This window comes from Verticillium nonalfalfae (genome assembly GCF_003724135.2).
Source record: "Verticillium nonalfalfae strain VnAa140/NRRL 66861 chromosome Unknown scaffold_122, whole genome shotgun sequence".
Classification (NCBI taxonomy): domain Eukaryota; kingdom Fungi; phylum Ascomycota; class Sordariomycetes; order Glomerellales; family Plectosphaerellaceae; genus Verticillium; species Verticillium nonalfalfae.
In genome coordinates this window covers 40,390-53,345 of record NW_021167347.1, presented here as the reverse complement: position 1 = coordinate 53,345, position 12,956 = coordinate 40,390, and the positions used below count along the sequence as shown (strand labels likewise).

At 55.6% G+C, this 12,956-nt stretch overlaps 5 protein-coding genes across 5 annotated transcripts; 4 read left to right on the top strand and 1 right to left on the bottom strand.

The window, feature by feature from the left end:
* Nucleotides 1–400: 400 nt before the first annotated feature.
* On the bottom strand, nucleotides 401–2,588 carry D7B24_001214 (uncharacterized protein; the record flags this gene model as incomplete). The annotated part of the gene is made up of 2 exons (XM_028635455.1): nucleotides 401–2,313; nucleotides 2,378–2,588. 2 exons carry the CDS (start codon nucleotides 2,586–2,588, stop codon nucleotides 401–403), a joined length of 2,124 nt encoding a protein of 707 aa, XP_028492070.1.
* Nucleotides 2,589–2,963: 375 nt separating this feature from the next.
* AIM24 (Altered inheritance of mitochondria protein 24, mitochondrial) lies at nucleotides 2,964–4,232 on the top strand (the record flags this gene model as incomplete). Its single annotated transcript, XM_028635454.1, has 3 exons — nucleotides 2,964–3,144; nucleotides 3,204–3,322; nucleotides 3,390–4,232. 3 exons carry the CDS (start codon nucleotides 2,964–2,966, stop codon nucleotides 4,230–4,232), a joined length of 1,143 nt encoding a protein of 380 aa, XP_028492069.1.
* Nucleotides 4,233–5,862: 1,630 nt separating this feature from the next.
* D7B24_001212 (uncharacterized protein) lies at nucleotides 5,863–7,368 on the top strand (the record flags this gene model as incomplete). Its single annotated transcript, XM_028635453.1, has 1 exon — nucleotides 5,863–7,368. The coding sequence occupies one exon, from the start codon at nucleotides 5,863–5,865 to the stop codon at nucleotides 7,366–7,368; it is 1,506 nt and encodes a 501-aa protein (XP_028492068.1).
* A 585-nt stretch (nucleotides 7,369–7,953) lies between these two features.
* On the top strand, nucleotides 7,954–9,963 carry D7B24_001211 (uncharacterized protein; the record flags this gene model as incomplete). The annotated part of the gene is made up of 1 exon (XM_028635452.1): nucleotides 7,954–9,963. One exon carries the CDS (start codon nucleotides 7,954–7,956, stop codon nucleotides 9,961–9,963), a length of 2,010 nt encoding a protein of 669 aa, XP_028492067.1.
* Nucleotides 9,964–10,828: 865 nt separating this feature from the next.
* On the top strand, nucleotides 10,829–12,406 carry D7B24_001210 (uncharacterized protein; the record flags this gene model as incomplete). Its single annotated transcript, XM_028635451.1, has 1 exon — nucleotides 10,829–12,406. The coding sequence occupies one exon, from the start codon at nucleotides 10,829–10,831 to the stop codon at nucleotides 12,404–12,406; it is 1,578 nt and encodes a 525-aa protein (XP_028492066.1).
* Nucleotides 12,407–12,956: the final 550 nt, after the last annotated feature.

Here is a 12,956-nt window from a genome sequence, read left to right as displayed (position 1 = left end):
CTCCCACATGAGGCTCACAGCTTGATCCAGATACGAACGGAACTTTAAAGACAAAGCCGCTGGGAGTTGTTTCTCAATTCCAGCACCTGACGGTGCAGTCAGTTGCTGCGGTGTTCGTGACTAATGGGTATAAATGATTCAGACGCACAGACATCACGACAGCGATGGTTCAATGATGTTGGAGTGCAGTAAGCATTGGCATTTCATGCATCGTACTTCGCCGGAATCAAAAAAATCAAAAACGAAAAGACCAACGCGTCCGCGACCTCCTAATGAGCGCCAGACACAAAACTCCTAACCCCAGTGATATGCAGCCCCCGCGCCCCGACTTGCAAACGCCTCGCTGACCCTGCATCGTCCAGAACTAACCATGTAACGAAGTTAGCCCGTGGGCCCAAACTCACACGGCACCGACAAGGCCCTCATACGCCCGCTCCACAGTGCGGCCTCCCATACCAGGAACAGTTCTCAGCTGGGCCAAGGTGAAGATGTTTCCATCGTCATCTTCGCCCATCAAACGCAAGAAGTCCACCAAGTCTCTCGCCTTCTTCGCCCCAAAGCCGTGTAGACGTTGAATCTGTGCCAGATCTCTCGAGTTGACAATGTCAAGCAGTTGCTGAGAGCGCGGTGATGTTGGCTCATAGAGAGTTGATGTCAAGGGAACGACAACCTTGACATGCTTGGCGGTCTTCTTGCTTCTCGGCTTGGGGTCGCGGTACACAAAACTCTCATCTGCGTCCGCGTCGGCATCGGCGGCGCCATGATACTCATCCTCATCCAACGCAACGACCTTTCGACGCTTCCGCCTCGACTCCTTTGTGCATTCATCCACGTCCATACCGAGCCGCGCGCGAAGTTTCTCGATTTTGCCGAGGAGCTTGGCCTGGCCAGGGAAGAAGGGGAGCGCGAGCTCGTACATTTCCAGTGCAGTCGCGTCGTCACCCTTCTCCTTTGCCTGCCGTGCCAGCAGCAGGTGCCTGAGGCCATCAGACCTTGCGTCTTCTCGTCGTTCGTCTTCCTGTATCCGCCTCTCAAGAGCCTCCAGTCTCTTCTGCACAGCATCATTGATGTCAGGATGAACTGCCGCTACAGCAGGCGCAACAGGCTCAGCCGCTTGGCTGACTCTTGCGGCAAGGATCTCGCTAACCTTCTTCTCGACCAAAGCCTCGAGCTGATCGGCGGAGATGGAAAGCTTTGTTTGCGCAGAATGGAGAGGCTGGCTAGGCCGCATGATCTTGGTCGGTCGAGCAAGGCTGTCGGAATCAGAGGGCCGTTTGCGGACCTGAGTGATAACAGCAGCCGGACGCGCCATAGCGGTAGGCTTGCTTTTGTCAGTATAAACACTGAACGCCTTGACGGGCCGCGTCGCGTCGGCAGCCTTCTCCTTGTTGGCCATGACGCCGCTGTGGACATTGTGCGCGTTGGCCAATGGTCGCAGTGCTTGGCGGATCGTTCCAGCGCCGTTGTTCGAGTTTGTGCGAGGTACCTGCTTGAAGACAACCTCGTTCTCGATTTCGCGGACTTCGATTCGCTTCGCCCGCGAGCTGACATTGAGACTACTCAACGTGTCGAGATGGTAGCTTCGGAGGGGTGCCAAATTCAAAATCATGATTGTGATGCCGTTGTTCTGGCCGAGGCTGAGAATGCGCGTCATTTTGGACTCGCGGTAAGGAATGCGCTTGTCGCCTCGGGAGATGGCATCGATACACTGCGAAAGAACGAACAAACTCTTATTGATGGCAGCCGACTCGACAAGGCGCTCCTTTCCGTTGTCTGTCCTGCGGTTGTCTTCGGATCCAGCCAAGTCAATGGCGGAAGCGGTACTTTCCCTGACTACGTCGCCAGTGGTTTGTGTGACCTTGACGCGCAGGATAGCATGGCTTCTACTGCTGTGCGCGTTGAGCTTGGTCGACGCAGTGACGCGGTTGTTGTTGGCCTCGATGTACAGTTTCTCGAAGTCCTTCAAGTCCTGACAAGGTCGCTCGGAGAGACCGACCACGATGGTTTTGCCATCTTTCTCGCGCAGCGGCAGACCAGCGGGCAGTCTCTTCTCGGGGGGTTCCATCAAGTCGAAGACCTTGTCGTTGTAGATTTCATAGTAGGAGAGCGCCACATCCACTGTTGTCTGACCGTCCGTGTCCTTCGTGGTCTTCTTTCCTCTCCTGTAGATGCCGCTCAGTAGCCGAGGGATGACGCCTCGATCAGCCAGCTTGAGACCGCCTCGCATGGTGTGTGTCTTTCCGGTTCCGGTAACTCCATAGGCAAATATGGTGACGTCGAGACCTTGAAATAGAGACTTGAGATGTGGTGAGACTAGAGCCAAATGTTAGAGCCGTATTGCCGTGAATTCTGTCCTGCACCATCTAATCCTGCGTACCCTCTGAAGCGAACAGCGCCTCTTGCGTCGCAGCCTGGTCATAGACACTGTTGAACGCGAACGAAAACTCTTCTGATTCGTTCTTGGGGTTCGGGATCTTGACGAGCGTGGCCGGCTTGCCCTCTTCGGTGCTGTCTGCCGTGACAATGGTGTCCTTGTCAAGCTCCTTGGCGAGCAGCGGACGTATGCGCGCAACGACTCGTACAGACATGATGTATGCTGGCCAATTGACTCCAAAGAAAAGAGAAGAAGCACGCCAAACGAAGGAAAGGCACTGGCAATCACCGCTCCAAAGCAGTTTCGTGGTGTTCGTGTTGGAAGAAGATGGTTCGTGGTTGCAAGGGCGAAGCGGGAAGAAAGCTTGGGCCAAAGCTCGCGAACGTCAACAGGGATCCGCCGCCACAGCGTTGTCGCCCCGGCAACAGTCTATCACGTGATATTGGAAAGGCCGGAATTCTCGAGCTTGGAGCTCATACCAGGTCTCGTCATTGCCGTTCCGACTTTTTGCCGCATCTCGAATCCGTCTGGCAGAGCTTCACGAATCGGTGCTTTGTCGCCATAGCTCCTCTCCCCACCAGCCGCCATCATGCATGGTCAATCGCCATTGATTCGAACGGCTAGAGGCCTGAGGACAGTCAAGACACGGCCATCATCCTGTCGCCAATGCAGAACCATTCAGATCAGCGCCGCGCCCACTACTGAGACCCCTCGCGTTGGAGGAGATGCGTTTGGGCTTCCTGCTAATACCTCTGTCCACGATGTTGCCGGTACGAGCCTCTCAATCCATTTGTGCATGGCGAGGCTTTTTGCTGACTGTTTCGTGCAGATGCTCGTTTCGAAGTCCTTGGCTCACCATACTCGATGCTTTCCGTCACCCTCTCACCTTCACAGAAGCTTTACACTCGGCGAGGCACACTGGTTGGTGTAGCTGGCCAGGCAGATAACGTATGTCCACATGGCGGTTCGAGTGCGATTCAAGGGGGAAAAAAAATCATGCTGACGATGAGATCAGGCGCAATCGACGCTTTCAATCCTCTCACCCTTCTCCCGAGCCTTCTTAGGCATCCCCTTCTTGTACCAGAGGATATCGTCATCAACCCCGCTGACGGCCCTGATCTCGACGAAATCCCCGACTACTACTTTCTCCATCCTCCACCTTGACGGTACCACGGACTACATGGTCGCGCAGCGAAATGCGCTATTGGCATGGACTGGTCACACCCTCTCACTCAGCCCGCGCGTGAGCAGGGGCTTGTCGCTGGCGCACTGGGGTTCAACGCATCTAAGTGGCCGTGGGCTGGCAGCGCTGTCGTCACCAGGCCAAATTTATCAACTGACACTTGGTGACGGCGAGGAGTTCGTCGCTCACCCATCGCACGTCGTCGCTTACTCGGTTTCGCGCAACCCGCCTCTGCCATTCCGCCTGAAGTCTTCGTCGTTCCGACTCCAGATCCCGAGCGTCACCGGCCTGTTCCCCGAAACCAAGTTCTTCAAGGCCATGCGGGACACAGACACTTACAAGGCGATTGGCCGCTTCCTCTTCAGCCTGAGGACATCGATGCGGAGGACCATCTGGGGCGACAGACTCTTCCTTCAGTTCCGTGGACCCACGACGCTGCTGATGTCGAGCCGCGGCGTGCGCGTTGCCGATGTTTTGACCAACCACGAGGTCAACGAGATCTCAGATGCACAAGCCGGTGTCGTTCCCAAGGCTGTCGAGCTTTCCTCCCAGCCAAAGGCCGTGGAGGCGGCATCCACAGAACAAGCCCCGTCAGCCATCCATATCGCGAGTGTCGCGAAGGATGGCAAGGTCAGCTTTGAAGACGCAAAGGATTTGAAGGAGTTCGTCCGGTGATTTGACTGAGCCAACAATTCTGGCTGTATCGCCCGTCGGGGATATGTCCTCGGCCGGGGAATTCGATGCCGCACCAACGCGCATCGACCGTGTACCTTTACTGTTGTAATAGACCCATGACGATCGGATCCGACGGAATCCGTCTTACTTATCTCGGCAATACTTTTGGTCATCCCCGGGAAGAGCCACAAGCTGCTGCGTGCTTATCAATGTCTACGGAGCCGAGCGGAAATACGGTCGAGCTGCCACCAGGAGCAACGAAAGCTGTTGGTGCCCAGTCTCGCAATGCAGCCCCTGCAAGCCCCTGCAAACCCGTGTGTAGAGAATTATGGTGTAGAGAATTCTGGTTGTGTGTAACGTGATCCATCATGAAACTTCAGGTCAACAGCACGTTGTATTTGGGTGTATCCGAGCACTTTAGAGCTAAGTCGCAAGGATTGCGATCAGCCTCAGTTCGCCGATCAGTTTTTATGCCCGAGCTCGTCTTCGCTGTGCGTCCATTGTACAATTTTGAAGGCTGTCCGCTGGCTACTAGCCGCCGGTTGAGTCAGTCGATCATGAACCGCAGGTGGAGTCTGATAATTTGGTTCTATCACTTGCTATTGTATTTGCCGTGCTGATGAACCGGGCGGACTGCGCTCAGCTTTGACCAGTTGCTTTTGCCAGCGCACGCAAACCACGAGGCAATGTCGTAATTGGGGCTGCTCGGCCTTCGCGTTTTGCTGTCGCCGACGTTTCTTCCCACTAGGATCAGCGACACCCTTGCCGTCTTAACCGGATTCAGCCAACCACCCACCCACCTTCTGGCTTTTTTCACGTGTTGGATCTCTCACGCTGAGTTATTGATGGTGATGACGCTGGGTGGGCAACCGCTACAGCGTTGCTGTGCAGCGCAATAAGCTCCGCGAGGCAAGGATCCCAAGCGACGTACTGACCCCGTACTCGACTCAAACCGCTCTCAAGATCGTGAATGAGAGGCTGCGCTCCAAGAATACACAGAGAAAAGCTCGAACAGTTGCGGATTCAGGTCTTGTCGCCCCACAGTCTTGCGGCGGCCAGAGACCGACCGCCATGACACGCGGATGTCGGCCGCAACCAGCAGCGGCCAACCCAGAGAGCTACGCCTTCACCGTAGACCCCCTGGTCGACTGATCTGATGGAGTCAGAGCGAGAAAAATGGTCGTTTTGTCAATCACATAGGAGATCATGGTCCAATCGCGTCCTATGATTGTCGTTGAAGGGCGTGCTGCCTTTCCTTTTCTCGATGCGATCCTTCAGTCACCCCCTACTACAGCAATCCTCCCGCTCTACACACATAACGAACGCGTCACGCCGCGATTGCTAAGCTCCGTGGCCATAAACCCGAGACTACGGTGATTTCTAACGACCGGTTGAAGAGGCTGTAGCCCCGAGCTCGATCTGCCAATCGCTATTTGTACTAGGGCGCGATCTTCGCACTACTCGGGCTCGGCACCTTACATCCGCCTTCCGTCTTCCGTCTTCCGCACATAGCTTCACAGCGAACAGATCAAACTTTTGACAGAGGTTAAAGGAGACTAAGGTCCCCGTTTTGAACGGCACCAGGAGAAAGCTCATCATCGATTGTACGGATCTCCAAAAAGCCATCACAATGCCGCGATCAACAACAAGCGACATGTCGGATTCGTCCAACTCATTCATCGCGGCCGAAAAGGCGGCCACAAATCAACGTAGACCACGAACCGAGTCTGATTCAACAATACGACCGTCACTCGACCGCATCCCGACGCAGATCCACCACACCGAGGCCGCTATCTACCCGGAACCCGCCAGCGTCGTGCAAGCCGAGATGGAGAAGACCGGTGCCGCACCAACGGCCAAGAAGGATGGGGACGTCGAAGCAGCTATGAGCAGCCCTTCGACCGGCTTCGATCCCGCCGACTTTCCTGACGGCGGCCTGGAAGCGTGGCTCGTTGTCCTCGGAGGCTGGTGCGCGCTGTTCTGTACCTTTGGCCTTGTCAACTGTGTGGGTGTGTTCCAGGACTACTACCTCAGGGGTCCATTGTCCGACTACTCGGCCTCTGAGGTCAGCTGGATCACGAGCATGCAGGTCTGGTGCATGACTTTCGGCGGTGCCATCTGGGGCCGGGTTTACGACTCGTATGGACCCCGGCCCCTTCTCATTGGCGGCACCATCGTGTACGTCTTCGGCCTCATGATGACCTCGCTCGCCACTCAATATTATCAGTTCATTCTCGCCCAGTCGCTCGTCGCGTCCATGGGGTCTTCGGCTGCCTTCAACGCCTCCCTCGCATCCGTCTCGTCGTGGTTCTTCCGCCGCCGTGCCGCCGCTCTCGGCATCATGGTGTCGGGCTCCTCCCTCGGCGGCGTCGTTCTCCCCATCATGATGACCCGCATGATCGACCCCGAGATCCTCAACGTTGGCTTTCCCTGGACGATCCGCGCCGTCGCCTTCCTTTTCCTCGGCCTCCTGACTGTCAGCTGCTTCACCGTCAAGTCTCGCCTCCCGCCGAACCCGCGCCCCCTCGTCCTCCGAGAATACGTCGACACGCTGCGCGACCCCAACATGGCCCTCCTCGTCTGCGGCTTCTTCATGTTCTTCTGGGGCATGTTCCTGCCCTTCACCTACATCATCATCCAGGCCAAGGAGCAGGGCATGGACCCCACGCTGACGACCTACCTGCTGCCCATCATGAACGCCGTCAGCATCCTGGGTCGCATCATTCCCGGCATCGTCGCCGACAAGATGGGACGCTACAACGTCATGATCATCATCGTCGTCTTCAGCGCCATTGTTACCCTCGGCCTGTGGATCCCCGGCCGCAGCGACGTCACCGTCATCCTCTTCGTGGTCCTCTTTGGCTTCTCGTCGGGCGGCTTCATCTCGCTGGGACCGGCCCTTGTCGCGCAAATCTCCGACATTCGACAGATTGGCATCCGGACGGGCACGGCCTTTGCCGTGCAGTCCTTCGGCGCCCTGACGGGCAGCCCCATTGCCGGTGCCATCGTCGCGGCGCAGGGCGGCGAGTACCTGGGTCTGCAGCTCTTTTGCGGCATGACGATGGTGGTGAGCACCTGTTTCCTGCTGGTTGCGAGGCACAGGCTGGCAGGCTTCGATCTGAAAAAAATTGTATGATGAGCATTGAAGGCGTTGGCATGTATTAGGCATTCATTTGCATTGAGTATTGAGCATTGAGTATTGAGCATTGAGCATTCAAGTTTGGGAAAACATTCAGGTAGAGACAGACGACATTGAGAGCTGGCCGGGGAAAGAGCCATGGCTCGGCATGTAACAACATAATAATGAATCCACTTAACGACTCTTGCTCCCCCGTGTCATTCCGTGGTTCAAGTTCCTTCAGAGGGCGTGTGTGGATAGTATTACAACGATCAGGCAGTCGGTACGCCGGAAATGGTTCAGTAATTGAGTCGCGCGAGGATGGGCCATAAGATAGCAGAATTCACGCTCCTTCGATGATCTTGGATACGTGCCGAAGCTCCAACATACGGTTTAAAGCTCCAGCAAACCAGAGGAACATCGGAGCAGCGTCCGAATGGTTGACCCGAAAGTCCGACAATCAAAGGACAGGCCCGCCGCTTACAATCGGCGACCACCCGGGACATAGCCCGACTTCCGAACACGGTGCCTCCAGTGCGCGAGGTCAAATTGAGAGGCTCATTCCTAGATTCCGACCTACCCAGAAGCCGGAGACCCAAGACCATGGCACCTCTTCCTGGTTTCACCGGCAATCCCTTCCGTAGCCGCGCCGACATGGTCGGAGCGGCCTCGGCCCTCATCAATCCGCTGCACCCCCATAAATCTGCTTCTGGCGCCCGTATCCGGCTCCCGATTGAGACAGCCGCTGGCTTCGACGATGTCGCGGCGCAATTGGAAGGCTTTGCCAGGCCTCTGTTCGCTGTCGCTCCACTCTTGATGACGGAGGCGACGGCACGAGAAGATCCGAAGCTCTTGACCTGGGTCCGTGGCCTCAGTAATGGTGTTGATCCCTTGCATCCCGATTATTGGGGCGACATCGGTCACGTCGACCAGCGCATGGTCGAGACAGAGAGCATCTCCTTCACTTTACTGTCGAACCCAGACATCGTATTGAACGCCATGAGCGAAACGGCACTCAACAATCTAGTTGCCTGGCTCAGCGGAATGAACGGGAAGCGCATGCCCGAGAACAACTGGCGCTGGTTCCGCGTCCTGAGCAACCTGGCATTGACCAAAGTGCTGGGTGTACCCGCAAGCGACGTGCAAGCCCAGGTCGACGAAGACTTCGCCATGCTGGATTCATTTTACGTCGGCGAGGGATGGAGCAGCGATAGCCTCTGGAGCGATGGCCGAGCGCAGGCCGACTACTACTCGGGCAGCTTCGCCATGCAGTTCGCGCCGCTGCTGTACGTGTACTTTGTCGGTGGTGACGGCGAGAGGGTGACGCGATACCGGCGGCACGCAAACCAGTTCGCGACCAAGTACTGGCGATATTTCGATCGTGACGGCGCCGCTATCCCCTTTGGGCGCAGCATGACATATCGCTTCGCCATGGCGGCGTTCTGGGCTGTCGCTGCCCTCGTGAAGCTCGACGCCCTCAGCATGCCAGTCATAAAAGGCCTTCTTCTTCGTCATCTTCGGTGGTGGGCAGCGCCAGAGCGTGCTACCATGTTCCACACGAATGGCTGTTTGAGTATCGGCTTTCTCTACCCCAACATGTACATGAGCGAGGACTACAACTCTCCTCAGTCAGTGTACTGGTGTCTGAAGTCGTTCGTTGTTCTCGCGCTCGGAGCAGGAGACGAATTCTGGCATTGCGAGGAAGGGGTTCACCCCGCCGACCTTCCATCACCCGCCTTCCAGCCTGCTGAGGTGATCTGGCCCCCTCGTCAAATCCTTGTCAACGATAGTGTCCATCACTACTTGCTGTCATCAGGCCAAGGGACTGTGAAACCTTTCAAAGCACGGGAAGCCAAGTACGGCAAGCTTGCATATTCGTCTACCTTTGGTTTCAGCGTGCCGACGGGGACGTTGCTCCATCAGCTTGCCCCGGATAGCACGCTTGCTGTTTCCATCGATAATGGTGAATCTTGGAGCCTCAGACAGAGTCCTTCCGATGTTGGGCTTGTGCAGGTCAAAACCCGCGATGAGACTTCATCTGGCATCACGAGCCGTTGGAGGCCGTGGAGCTATCTTGATATCGTTATCGACACTACACTCATCAGCAGCCCGGTGACCTTCCCCGGATGGCATTTCAGAATCCACAAGCTCAACTATTCTTCTCTGCCAAGCTGGACGCCGTCCCTTCAGGTAGTGGACGGCGGGTTTGCCATCGCCTCAACGACTGAGAAGGGATTGTTCTTTCCTGAAGCTACCCAGGTCGACTTTGATGGCACAGAGTGTTATTCCGTTTCTGCGAAGGAACGGAGATCTCTAGTTGTGTCGAGGAAAAGTGCAAGTGGTATCGCGGACCTATCTAGTGCGTCGATTGCCGAACAACTTTCAACCAGTGCATTAGTCCTTCGTCCAGACCCAAACACAAATCTGATGGCATCGCGAACGCAGATACCAACGCTCAGGCGCGAGTTCCCGCCACAGCTTGGGAATGCCGATATGGTCATAGTCACGGGTGTGTTCGCCACTAGTCATCCCTGCCGTCAGGAGGCAGTACGTTCATGGAACGCACCGCCGACAGAATTCCTTTTCTCAGGCGGCGTCTGGACTTTGACGTGATCGCCAAATTTAAAGGTCCGCAATACAATACAATGCTTCTTCTCACTTCCTTACTGCCGACGTTCAATGGTGCCGTGACTGGGCGATGGAATACTGGTGATGCTATGTTTCACATTTGACCATGCTCCCATGACAGTTGCCTATCTGGCATCTCAACCTGTGAGGCCCATCGCAACTATGCAGTCTGTATTCTATGAGGACGTCAAAATTCAGTTTACTAAATGGCCTGGATAAGACAAGCTGCAAGTCTTGAGGTCGCTGTTGTGCCCCAGAAAGAGATCATCCGACTGGAACTCGCTCGGCAAAGTCACCACTGCTCTTGTGGTGAATTTAAGGGACCGGAGCCACGCCCTTTCCAAGTGAGAGGGGCAGAGAAATGGGCAACGTATGTGAACCCCCACGACACAACACTGTTCAGATGTTGGGTGGCTTGTTGCGATTTTTTCCGCAACCCGCGCCCGCGCCAAGAATCCTTGGGCAAAGGACGACCCAATAAGGCCGAAAGCAAGTGGAAGCTCAGCTGAATGTCGCTGAAGAGCAAGAAACGTGCGGGCGTCGGGCCTTCGGTACGACTCAGTCGGCCATGGAGCATCGATACCCCACCACGACGGGAGGCGGCGGGTAGAATTGGGCCGATTGGACTTCTCCGAGGCAACAACATCCGCAAATCTCAGATCATCAATGGCTATCGGCGGCGGATCATAACGTATCCGTGAGACTGGCTCCCCGTTGGTTCCGGATCTTACGGGCCATAAGATCGATGCACAAAAGGTAGAAAGCGGCACATTGTTGAAGAAGTGCATATCCAACAACTGCTAAGGTATTTGTATGGCAATACCATCGTGCCAACTTCAGCCATCTCACAATGTCGTCTCCAACACTACCAGCCACCATGTCTCCGGCAGCATCAGAAAGCTCAGCCTCCCCTCATATCTTGGATGCGCCCAGCGAGAGCTCTCCGGGTAGCGAAACTTCTTGGTCTGACGTCGTCGACCAGGACCAGAAGTTCCCTATTGCCGATCGGGATCTCAAGACTCATCTCGCCGAGCTTTACAGCGAGAATATTGTTGCGAAGGCTTGCAGAACTGCGGGGAGATCTTTGACCGGTGTGGCCTCTTCGACTGGCACCAACAAAACCCCAACCGGTTTCCCCGAAACAGTCTCCCAGTCAGAGCAGAGCAATGGCCAGTACGAGTTCAGAGAACCAGACTTTTGGACTTGTGGCTTTTTCCCAGGCGAGCTCGCTGCCCTCAAGGAAAGATGTGTTCGATTCCCACAGCATACCGGTCTTGGCGATACAAGAGCGATCCCTCTTTCGCAGTTGTCCAGTCAGCTTGCGAGGTCCTGCGAAATCTGGCTGGAGCCTCTGCACGACATGGCAGCTCGTACAGACACCCACGATCTGGGGTTCATCATCATGCCTGCTCTCCAGCGCGATTGGGAGCTGACTGGCAATCATCGAAGCCTGAATACCATCATTAAGGCTGCTCGGAGCCTAGCCAGCCGTTATGTTCCATCAGCACGGGCCATCCGAAGCTGGGATTGCATGTTGAAGAGAGACATCAGCATCACCGACATGGAGCAGAACGCCATCATCATCATCGATAGCCTGTGCAACCTAGACTTGCTCTACTACGCCTCAGCCCACAGTGGTGATGAGGAACTCGCAGCGATAGCAACAGCGCATGCCCAGACGCTGCTCATGACTCACTTGAGGCCCGAGAGAATAGTGACCACAGCCAAAAACGGGTATCGTGGTCAGCTATATTCGACTTGCCATGTTGCCAACTTGGATCCGAGGTCTGGCGAGTTGCACTGGCGCCGTACGGCCCAGGGCTATGCCGATGCGTCGACATGGTCGCGTGGGCAGGCATGGGCCATTCTCGGCTATGCTCAGACGTACATGTGGACGAAAAAGCGGGAGTTTCTCGACGCAGCGTGCGGTGCGGCAGAGTACTTCATCCATCGGCTGGAAAGCGCACCATCCTTTGTGGAGAAGGTCACAAATGGGGGCAGAATCGGCCGCTATGTCCCGCTCTGGGACTTTGATGGGCCAGTCGCGGACGAGACGAGGCCTCTTCGGGACAGCTCTGCGGGTGTGATCGCAGCTAATGGCATGCTCATTCTGTTCCAGGCCCTTACCGCCATATCGCAACATTCGGTCGCCAGCCGCTTCCTTGAAGCTTCCATCACAATTGTGAAGGACACATTGGACTTTTCTCTGGCTGAAGAGCGAGCTTGTTTCCTAAGTGACCCTTCTGCTGATGGCGAGCTTGTGGTTCATGATGTGGTGCCTGGGAAGACATTCGATGCTGTGCTGAAGAACGGCACAGCCAACAACAACGATGGAGCGCGGAGGAGAATTTGGGATCATGGCCTGGTCTACGGGGACTACTACTTGGTCGAGTACGGGAACCGATTGCTACAGATGGGGCTAGTATAAGGAGAGCTCGATGATAGAAAGGTCATCTGCGGGAACAGGTGCAAGCATCCTAGCTCTTTTGACACACAATACGGTAGATGATAGATCACAACATGCTGATACATGCGATACTCATTGCGGGTGGTGCGCGTAACTTATTAAACTAACTAAGGATCACAGCCCCTTGTAGTCTTGTTGGGATCCACAAGGTCCAAAAGAACCAGGAAAACGTGTACAACCCTGATCAGCCATGAATTGTCCACGCTCATAATCCCACCCTTGCGACTGAGATTTGACAGTGATGGACCTCGGGACAGGTCGCTCGGACTGCGCACCCCCGAGGCCCTCTTCCCGTACAGGGGCCTTCTTTGGGTCAACGAATCAGCGACAGCGACCCAGGCAACCCGTGAAGGATCGACAGTGGAATCTGTTTACCCTCTACTGAGATGTGGAGATCTACAATGTTCTCCAGATTGACACTGAATGTCCCACACTTTTCCCCGCACAAACACCGACGGGAGTGCCCTTCAACAGGTTACGCTTGGAGTGGCCTTGAGAATAAATCAACGAC